Raw genomic sequence first — 11,395 nt, forward strand, 5'->3', positions numbered from 1 at the left:
GAATAGGAAATACATTCGTGGCGGATGGGCAGAGTAGCGATTGTAACTTGTAGAAACTTTACTGATAATTTTTTTCTTCAGATCACATAGGAGTGCATTTGTCTGGGGATTTGATGGAACTGGATATCATAAATGAATATTTTGGCTGCTGATACCTGTGCAGGTCAAATTCTTTCAACAATGATGTGCAGATACATGCCACGCTTCATTACAGTTCTGTCTTGCTGAGCTCAGTTATAGTAACCATGAAAGATGAAAACACCCTGCAATTAAAAAAAAAAAAAAAAAATACCAATTTTAAAAAAGAAAATAAAGATGCTGCAGTATAAAGAAATGGCAAACCGAAACACTGATAAAGAAATGCCCAAATTGTGCCACTTAAGCCAAAACAGAAAAAAAATAATAATAGTAGTAGAAGCCATTAATGAGAAATACATATTGTTTGTGTCACAGCCTTATTGTCAGTAGGCTTGCCCTCTATTTTCAGCCTATTCTTTTAAACTTGGGCAATATTAGCACTTTCTCAAGATGATGGTGGTTGTTAATCATAGAATTCTAATTATTCCACCATGCAGATGTCCTGTGCAGACCACAAGCTGCATGCCATTTCTTCCAGTGAACCAGAAAGGCCTACACCTTTCTGTGGCCCATCTGAGAGAAGTGGAGCCTGGTGTGGGTGGGAGGGGAGGGGAGAGACAGACAGACAGACAGAAAGAAAGACAGAGAGAGGACCGTGCGCGTTCAGGCAGGACTGGAGAGCGCGCGGGACATCAGCACACCGGCCGGGTCAAGAAGCTGCGAGGATGGAGATCCGACCAGACAGGTTTAAGGCGGTGGCGGGCAAAACTCTGGGGAAAATTCACAGGTACACACCTATTTCAAATAATCCCGACTCCACCTCTGACTTTTCCCCATTTTCACGCGTTTGCGGCAGGACGGTTTTGTTGAGCGGGATGCAGCTGCTCATCATGCGGCGCTTCCCCATCCTCTCTCCTCCAACCAGTAACTCTAGTGGAGAAAAGTTTGCTCGTTGATGATTTTAAGTGAGAAATGAGGCGACTGTCGGGTTCAAGCTGCAAAAATCATGTAGGGAGAGCAAAAGTCCAGCTTTGCGCAGCGCACAGTGCAGTGACTGGGTTGACATGAGTGAGTGAAAAATGCTGATAGTGATGGAGAAAATGTTTGGCTGTCATTTCACGGGTAGTTCATTTTTAGTGGGCAACAAACAAATCATGACCGAAACTATCAGAGCAGTCAATTATGGTGTTACCATGATAGAAGTGTGCAGTGAAAGTGCAGTGAACTCGCCATAGAGTGCGTGTGGGACTAGAGGGAGGTTTTCCCGTTGTGCTTTGATGATTTATTGCATACGTTTCTCCCAAAAATCATGAATGATGTTGTTGCGCTTGTCAGTGTTGACCCAGCTCATAGTGGATTTAGTATATTGGTGTTTCAGGGGTGAAGAAAGTGTGGTTACATAATGTTTCCGTGCGTTATTGGCACGACCTGGCTGAGAGAGAGCGTTGATCAGATGGAACCTAAGTCATAATCTATCTATCTATCTATCTATCTATCTATCTATCTATCTATCTATCTATCTATCTATCTATCTAATCTTCTATGTAAAGAAGATTAGATAGATTTTGTCCACTGACAAAAGTTACTTCTGTCTTTCTTTAATCAATGAGCCATTTTTCATTCAATTGACCAGCTAACCAACATAAACTTAATTTTATATAACAAACCCAATACTGTAACCAGTTGGTTGATTTAAAAAAAAAAAAAAAAAAGCCAAAGACATCATGATAATAATTATTAATAGTCATTATACTAATGTAAAATGAAAGCATTAGTTGATCAGTAACCATCAACAGCAACTTAATTGGCAGTTATTTTGCTAATGAATTCATCTTTTTAGTTTCTTTTCTTGCAAAAAGTCCAAATACATGTTTATTGCCTCCAGCTTCTCAGTTCTACTTCAGTTTCTTTTGTCTTGTGAGTTAGAAAATTGAACATATTTTTTTTGTTTTGTTTTGTTTTGTTTTTCAGAAATTAGGCTTTTTTTCTTTCTTTCTTTCTTTCTTTCTTTCTTTCTTTCTTTTTTTTTTTTTTTTTTTTTTAACATTTTTGGAACATTTTCTGAAATAAGCCCCACAGTAATCAAAGGAAATCTGTATCACCTGCACAGCCTTTATATGATACACACAGTGGCTCTTTCAGATGGTTTATCGAGAAGCTGACCTTGACTTGTTCATGTCTGTGCCACTGTAATTTTGAAAGAAAAGCTGAACATATATCACCGATCTCTTATTCATAAATGTGTTTAAGTGTTGGGTATATGAAAAGAAATTACACATCAATACAAAATAATACACAGAGTGGTGTGCTGACAATATATCAGTAAAAAGAGAGATTAAATACACTGATAGAACCTCATGCAATAACCATTGCTTTAAGCTTTCGCTCTCTCAGGATTTGAGGTAGCAACCAAATGTATAAATCCCGTCCTGAAATAGCCTGTTTTTCAGTCCAGCTGTCGAGCCACGCAAATCCCTAAACTCTCCCCTCCCACTCACTCCATCCCAGCCCATGTCACTTCCTCCAGCCGCTCCATCCATCCATCCATTGAGCCATTGAGACACCAGCACAGACAAGTTTCAGCCTATCGGGGTGTCCCAGCTTAAAGGACATGCAAATCTCAGGCTTTTTCTCTGTTACTGGTCATGAGCCACGCGTGTGCACGGCCACAGCTGATGCTGTGAGAGATGTGATGCATCAGATTGGATCCAGATTGGTTTTAGTGGGTGTTTCCTCGGCTTAGCCAGTGAACTCTGGTTTTATGCAGCCACAGTGTTAGGTGCAGGCAATGTTTCAATAGGAAAGTGACTATTTTGTTTAAATCTATGTGGAAAATTTATGCTTTGAGGCATGCATCTGTGTGTGTGTGTGTGTGTGTGTATAAATGTGTGCATATGTGAATGCGTTGCATCTTCAACATAGGACATCCCTGCACTGTGCGAATAGATGAGTGTGTCTGTGTGCAATCTCACCACCTCTCAGACAAAATCCCTCCTGATGAAAGCAGCCAGGAGTTCATCTATTATTTAAACATTTTCTCCATCAGAATGCATCTCCTGTTTCTATATTAAACTCCACTAGGTAAGCATAAACTTCAGCACTGTAAGGTCAAGTGCACTCTACGTCTCTACTCCGGCTCTTCCCTTTTGTAACATCTTCAAATTAATACCTAAATATGATCTATTAATCTCCTTGTGCCAAGGAAGTGCTCCACGGCACTACATGAAATAGAACCATGTTACAATCGTCCTCTCATCATCATGTGTTAAAGTTCCTAATAGTATCCCATTCTCCGTCTCATAAAGATCTCACATATAGGTTTATTGAAAGACGTTTAAATGAATCATCCATCCGTTTGCCTTAGCAAGATTTCATGGCCACTCAAGGAAAGCTTGTGTATCACTAGGCACAAGGTAATACAGAATATACTGTAACAGGCAATACATTTTTAATCCATTTTACTTGCGGCAGAGTGCTACATATTCAGTTAAACATTCAAGTGGTAATGAGATGAAACTATGCTTCTTTTTTGCCATTTAGGCTTTAGCAAACTGCAAGAGCTGCAAACCCTTTGGCATCATTTTAAACAAAGCATTCTTAGAATTATTGTGAATCGCTGTATAATATATTGCACCATGTTCTTGACATTAATACTTAAGTACACTCAGAGACAGAGCAGCTTTGCTACTTGGCTTCGCTTCTCTGTCAATGTGCACAATCAGGGGTTTCCTGATGAATAAGGGGTTTGTATCACATTTGGGGAAACCTGTGGAAAGTAACATTGCAATTGACTTGCCTTTGTCACCTTTGTACTTTCATACTGTGGGTGGTCTGATAGCCAGGGGTAAATGCTTTCATTATGAAAGAAAAAAAAACATTAAGTCTTGCAGCCCTGTGGAAAGAAAAGGCACAGGCAAAATCCATTTTACATACCTCACATCAGTCCAGGGATTGTGATGATTACAGTACAAACATTGTGATCATGACAATGGCAGTGATATAGGTTGTCAAGTGCAAAGATGACTTCCCTGCTGGCAGTCACTGTAAAGGAGGCAGAAAAAGCATCTCTCAGTGAATCCTGGAGGCCAACAGGGTGTTTTTGGAGATGTAAAGACACCAAACATGACCGCTTGTGTCCTCTATCTCGACCTTTTATCCATGCCAATGTGCCACTCTCTCTACATGTGCTGCTGTATGTGTGGAAGTGGCTACAGGTACATGGGCTTTTATTGAAGGGTCCACACAGATGATGGATCTCTCAGAGCTCAGCAGTTTGGAAAGTCAGCTGCAACCGCTCAGCATGCCCAGTTTCTGGCAGCAGTGCAGTTTGTACCCGTGATGTCAGGAACGCCTCAGTACTTTTTATGTACGCTGCCTCCATGCATTGTTGTGTTTAACACTGTGGTGCATAACAGAACTGGGAAGCAAAGAAAAAGAAAAAGAAGTTTTTTTATTTTCTTTGTATCTCAGCTCAATTCATTGTTTGAGGCTACGCGTGTATGTGTGTGAATATGTCGGCAGCACTCACACAGTGATTGAGTTACACTATGCGAGTATTTAGATAATATGAAGGTCACACGTGTGGGTGTTTGAACATTGTGTGTGTGTGTGTGTGTGTGTGTGTGTGTGTGTGTGTGTGTGTTCACAGGAGAGACAGAGGAAAAAAAATGGTGTGACAGGATGGGGAGGAGGGTGTCTCCCTGGGTGACACAGTCCCACCGAGACCCAATCTGTTCACTTCAGGGAGAGTGAGAGGCTCGTGGAGGGAGGGGGAGACACCACTATCGAAATTGCAAAATAACTGCATTTCCAATATTAAAAATTTCCTCAAGCTACCACCCATATTTCCAAACACCTCACCCACAAATAGAGGACAAATGGGGGGAAATTAGTTTTCAACAAGAGGGCTGGAGGGGAAGAGCTGACATGAGGAGAGAAAAGCATGGTTTACATATGCCACAATGGAGGATCAATTCAGCGCAGGGATGCGGACAAATAATGACCAGGACGTCTGGCGTTATATAATATTTTTACTGTTAGCCTCCCTCGCTGTCTCTCTCCCTCTCTATCATCCTCTTATGAGAGGATTACACAGGACGCTCTGTGAATTGGTGAATTTAATATACACGGTAACAAAAGCCCCAGGTCACCAACCAGCACGTGAGAGTCACAGTGTGAGTTTATCAGAGCTGATGTGTTATTGCAAGATCACAAATTAGGCAAAAGTATATTTAGTAAAAAAACAAAAGTATATTTAGTAGAAGTGGCTTCCTTTCACCTGCTTGAAAAAAATAGTGGTCCATCATACTGGCTGTAGAGGAGTGTCACATGATACATGATTAAATATTCCATGATTTATAGAACAAGTAGTGTGTGAGTGTGTGTGGGCTCAGTACTGAACATTAATGCTTAAAAGCTGCTATGATTAGTTGATTATTTGATTATTCAACTAGTCAATCAACATTCTGTGACTACTCTGATAATCAAACAGTAGTTTTTGTTATTTTTTAAAGCAAAAATGGCCACAAGAATGTTATTTATCAAATGTGAGGACTTCTTTCAGAGTAAACTAAATATCTCTGGGTTTGGGGCTGTTAGTTGGACTTTAAAAATCCCCTAAATGCATCATCTTGGATATTTCTTTCACTAATTTTCCGATGTTTCATAAAATATCATCATCTTAAAGAAAATAATCCTTAGTATTGGCTTCACTTAATACCTATTCAAGGTGGAAGTGCAAATGAACATGGTTTTATGTGGCTCTCCAGAGATGTTCTCGCAAATTATATTAATTGAATCAAAGAGTTCAAATCCAGTGGGTAAAGGCGTTGAGGTCATTTCATTTGTAAGACAAATTCAGTTTGATTGACTTTATGTATTTAGAGTCAGCTTTCTATTCAGGTTTTATGTTGACGGTGTTGTGCTCAGGTGAAAAGCACAGATAGGAGCTCAGTTTGAGGTGTGAGCAGTTACTGAGTCTCCACTGAGCCTGTTACTATTGTAATTATGATATTTCAGAGAGCCTGAGGTCAGGGGACTCCTGCCTGCTCATGCTCTCTCGCTCATTAATTGTTGCCAGCTGAGACCAATCAGGTCCTCACTATGCTAACGAGAGCGGCTGTGAGGCTCACACAAAGGCCAACATCGAGGGATGAAGCTACTTTTAAGTGTACGTCATTCCTCTGCTTAATCAAAGAAGTAGCAATTTTACAAAAGGACCAGTAAACTCACACTCTAATATTAAAACAACATATTAGAAGAGGGACACCCTCAGCTAGTCAGCTGTTTTGAGTCACTTGCCACGTGCCTTGGATGAGATTGCCCTTTAGTGAGAAGCATCTGTAAATAACGGTAATTTTTGCTGTGGGCTAGCCTCGTTAGCTGGTAGCGTATGTGTAGGTGTCAGGCTGCAATCTGTCATGAGGTTTAATGAGCTCCACTCAGGGGGCAAGTCAGCACATTTGTTTAGCACGGAGAGGACAGCAGTGTGAGCGCGGCCAACTGATTCGACAGAAAAAATGTACACGGCCTCCTTTGTGTCACATCAGCTTTTTGATCCACTTATTGCTTTGATTTACAGATTTAGTAACAACTTCATGTCTCTGCTCCCCGTGTTTAATGCACTGTAGTGCACATGTCCAGAAGCCAGTGTACCCTCCAACACATATGTGCCTGCGTGTGCTAATGAAGAGAGTGTTTTTGTGCACACCACTGAGTCAATCAAACAGGTAATTTCTCTCAAATCTGAAATGTATCATATCTTTCATTATCTACACAGATGTGTAAATATGTGTTTGGGTGCTGGGGTAAAAAAAAAAACCTTCAGAAATTGTTAAATGTTTCACTTGAAGCACAAAATAACTTCATGTAAGGGAAAGCAATCTGATTTACAAAAGGACTAAAACACTGGATCAAAGGCCAGCATGAGCTCAACAGTGTGTCGTGATGGAGGGGGAAGCATGCTGAACCACGCCCAGCACTAGTCTGTTCGTCCATATTCATTTCCGGAAGTAAATCATTTTTGTAATCCTAATCTGAATGTTGTGACAGATTAAGAGAGAGGGAGAGAAAGAGAGAGGATGCAGCCTCTCTAATCTCTTACAAATTCCAAGCCGTTGCTTAACAAAGTATTACTTTTCTGTTGTTAGTTGTGTTTTACTTGACAAGATTGTATCATGCTGGACCCAGGTTTAATTGATGCATCATTATGCTACCATATTTTCATCTTTTCTGTTTGTTGACTGATTGCATGGATGTATGAAGAGATTATGCAGAGTCGGCTGTATGGAAATGGGGGAGGGAGTGAAATTCACATGCATAACAAAGAAACATAACGACCAGACGGATGAGATAGAGTGTATATGCAGAGAAGCAGACACACAGGCTAACAGATAGATAGATAGTGACAGATTATGGTGTAAAAGCTAGAGTGAATTATTTATCTCACCCAAAAACACATCAATAATTAACCAGTGTCAGAGTCTGACTTGTCTTGTGTTGGCGTGCGTGAATAAGTTATCTTGGAGGTTCAGTTTGCTGAGAGGACCCAGAGAGATGAATTGCCTTGAATGTTTGCTTGGAAACATTCAATGCAGTAAACCCTTGTTTGGGGAACTTATTGAAGCTCAAATATGAAACAACTTTTCAAAAATGCAGCCATCTTTCGTCACATGGAGCAAATCCTTGTGGTGATTGCATCCTGTTTCTGTGCATAATTCTCCAGCTCACTGACTAACTGGATCAGCCCAATGGAAAGTGGACGGCTGACACACGACTGCGCTTCACTGCGAGCTCACACATACCCCAAAACACACACACACACACATACACACTCAGGATAAAACATATATACACTGATTTAATCTGAGAAAAATGGATCTGCAGGCGTGCAAGTTTCTGCCATATGCATGTGTCAGTGTTAAATAGTGAGGGTGTGTTGTTGAGAGCGTGGAGGTTATAATACACAGATGGCCGCTCTCCTGGCTTCTCTGTTTGACTCCTGTGGAAAAAGTGACACTCGCCATTTAACAAAACGGTCTCGCTCAAATAGTGGAAAAAAAATAGTGACAAAATGGATGTTATTTTTGGAAAAAAGTGCTTCAAATATTGATTACACTCTCGATACGTTTTACAGTTCAGTGAACTATAAAAGCTTCTGCTTTTCTACAAAACTTCCTTATTCCTGGTAATGTGCATACGGTATGCAGTGATCTATGTTGTGTTAAACAGGTCAACTAAAAGACAAAAATTCATGCCTTTCTCTACTTTCACTGACTCTGTTTTTCCATCTGTCTGTGCACTCACACACACTGCCTGAACAACCTCAAAGTCCCTCGAAGTATAATCACACGAGTCTGTCCGCTCAGTAATATGATGTGGTTAGATGTCTGTCAGAGAGCGCCTGTTTGTGTCTGAGAGAGCGGACATCTTGAACAGCACCAGTATGGCAGCAGGTCCCAGGCGTCCTGAAGGAGCGGCCACTGGGGGAATGTGCTGTCGTGCCCAACTCTGCTCCTCGGCTAGTGACAGCTGCTTCCACACACTGGGACGCGCTGACTCAGACACGACCCCAACATAGTGTGTGTGTGTGTGTGTGTGTGTGTGTGTGTGTGTGAGAGAGAGAGAGAGAGAGAGTGTGTGTGAGAGAGAGAGTCTATGATAAGTTGGCAAATTCTACAAAATCTGAGTCAAAAAAACATACATGAAGCAAAGATATATTCTCCATGCCACAGCCTCAGAATAACACGGTACCCGCACAAAATGCACACGAATAATGAACATGAGATTGTTCCCTTGCTGGAAGATTTTTGCCAGGCCACCACGTTTCCTGCATTTCAAGCTTTCACATGCAAACACATTTCTTCTTAAAGGGTCAGCGACTCACCTGAACTGGAAATGTACCCCATGCTCCCAGGAAATCCTTTGAGCCACCTTTTCCATGTTATGCAACATTTTTTGTCCCCAGTGGAGGCATCACCTCACTCTCACCTCTGCCTCTTTCCCTCTTTTTAATGACTACTGTCTCTGTGTCCCTGATGTTTTTTGTTTTTTTTTTTAAGTGACATGCCAGTCTGCATTTTAGTACATAAATGAGCAGGTATTTGCATGCATCAGCGAATTATTAATGGCAACATCTAGAACTATGCTCATAATATATTCTTGCAGTGTCACACTGTTCGAGCACATCATCCCAATCAGGCTGTGAAAAGAATCAGCATTATGCATGGTAGCATCACAGTTAACGTGTTTGCAGAGGCTGGCTCATAGTTCACCTTTCCTGCACACTCTTTCTGTCTCTGTGTCTCCTCTCAGGCTGATTGAGAAGAGGCAGCCCAATGGAGAAACCATTGAGTTATCAGCAGAGGGCCGTCCTGAGCTGGTGGAGGAGAAGGAGCTGCCAGTGGTCGACTGTACTTGCTTCGGCTTGCCGAGGCGGTACATCATCGCCATCCTGTCTGGCCTGGGATTCTGCATCTCTTTTGGCATCCGGTGCAACCTGGGTGTGGCCATTGTAAGCATGGTCAATGACCACACAGTCTACAAAGGCAACAAGGAAATACTTGTGGTAAGTGGCCGAACAGAAATCAGAGCTTTTGGGCTCACCTTCACTGTACCAGTCTGTCTTTGATACAGATATTTGCATGCAAGCCTCACATGTACATTTGTTTCTGTGTCTCTATGATCTGCTTTATTTCGGGACCTGATTAAAGCCAGTAATAGAGAGAAGCTAATGATAGCCTAAACACTGATCTAACTATTATCAAAGTCATATATCTTCTTATCTCCAGGCTGCACAGTTCACCTGGGACCCTGAGACAGTGGGAATGATCCACGGCTCCTTCTTCTGGGGCTACATCGTCACACAGATCCCGGGCGGCTTTATATGTCAAAAATTTGCAGCCAACAGGTGAGTGTTTTCACACTTCCATCGTCTCCTTTGTGGGTATTACTGTAATCTTGGTCAGCGGGGTATTTGTTTTTTCTTCCCATCGTTCTTGTGCTGTTGTTGTTACTGTTGAATATTCAGTCTGAGGCCACTTGTTTTGTCTTTTGTGTCTTTAAGAGTGTTTGGATTTGCCATAGTGGCCACATCCACCCTCAACATGCTGATTCCATCTGCTGCTCGCTGCCATTACAGCTGTGTCATACTGGTCAGGATATGCCAGGGCCTTGTTGAGGTATGTGTCTGTGTGCACATATGCTTGCAGGATTGTGTGTAAGACTTTTCCTCCATGCATAAGTGTTTCCCTGACTGTTTTGTGTCCTTCAGGGTGTATCATACCCAGCCTGCCACGGGATCTGGGCCAAGTGGGCGCCTCCTCTTGAGAGAAGTCGATTAGCCACAACAGCCTTTTGTGGTTAAGTTTCACACTTACTGACATATTTCGGTATCTCCACTAGAGCTGAGTTCTGCGGGCTTGAGCATGATTTTGTGACAATGGAGCTGCCAAATGTTCCTGCAAAGTTTAAGATTTTAAAAGTAGTGGGCATGTGGATTTATATGGCAACTTAATAAAAACATATTAAGTATTTTGAGTGCACAAAATATTATGGGATTATATGGAAAAATTAATAACTTTTTCTTTATGTTTGATGCCTCCTAAGGATCCTATGCGGGGGCGGTGGTGGCCATGCCGTTAGCTGGGATACTGGTGCAATACAGCGGGTGGTCTTCAGTATTCTATGTATATGGTTAGTATCCTTACATTTAAATGTGTGTTTGCTTACAACTGTACTGTGAGTGCTGGGGTTGTATGAGGTACTTATCCATCGTTACTGTATTACCCACAGTAGATGGTGGTTGACAAACCCATTGGGGGAGGCTGCAAGAGCAGCAACACGGATACTAAGCAATTTATTACTGTGGACTACAGCAGCAGCAAAATGTATTTTTAACAACCTAAAATGAGTTTCAGAGTATGGTACATTTAGAATATTTTCACCACTTTACCTTGCTGTCAGACAGCCCTTTCTGACAGGGAACTGAAGGTCCTCTGTCCATCTGTGCTCTTTTCAAAGCTTTGACAAAAACAGTAATTTTACGTGTGTCTGCATCAGGTCTTCAGGTGTACCTTCATTATTACTGGTTGTCTTTTTAGCGTTTGCCATCATGCTCTGAACTCCAAATTTCTCCAAATACTGTACCCTTGTACTCCGGCTGTCTTGCTCTTTCTCTGTTGTGCTCATGTCGTTGTCTTTTGCTGTCTCTCTCTTCCTCTCTCAGGCAGCTTTGGGATATTCTGGTATTTGTTCTGGATTCTGGTGTCGTATGAGAGTCCCGCAGCCCATCCCACCATCACAGCAGAGGAGAGGAAGT

General features: G+C 41.7%; 1 protein-coding gene across 3 annotated transcripts in view; it reads left to right on the top strand.

The window, feature by feature from the left end:
* Window positions 1-612: 612 nt before the first annotated feature.
* slc17a7a (solute carrier family 17 member 7a) overlaps window positions 613-11,395 on the top strand; it is a 15,947-nt gene continuing 5,164 nt past the window's right edge. For all 3 annotated transcript variants that reach the window (XR_013078288.1, XR_013078289.1, XM_076751701.1), the window contains exons 1-7: window positions 613-865; window positions 9,391-9,643; window positions 9,867-9,985; window positions 10,142-10,256; window positions 10,349-10,436; window positions 10,684-10,770; window positions 11,303-11,395. The exon at window positions 11,303-11,395 is cut by the window's right edge and continues 50 nt beyond it. Coding sequence is in view for 1 of the 3 variants with exons in the window: in XM_076751701.1 (XP_076607816.1) it covers window positions 804-865; window positions 9,391-9,643; window positions 9,867-9,985; window positions 10,142-10,256; window positions 10,349-10,436; window positions 10,684-10,770; window positions 11,303-11,395 (817 nt within the window). In the remaining 2 variants the exon portion in view is untranslated. The remainder of the gene's footprint in view (window positions 866-9,390; window positions 9,644-9,866; window positions 9,986-10,141; window positions 10,257-10,348; window positions 10,437-10,683; window positions 10,771-11,302) is intronic.

Source organism: Chaetodon auriga, chromosome 16 (assembly GCF_051107435.1).
Source record: "Chaetodon auriga isolate fChaAug3 chromosome 16, fChaAug3.hap1, whole genome shotgun sequence".
In the NCBI taxonomy this organism is placed as follows: Eukaryota; Metazoa; Chordata; class Actinopteri; order Chaetodontiformes; family Chaetodontidae; genus Chaetodon; species Chaetodon auriga.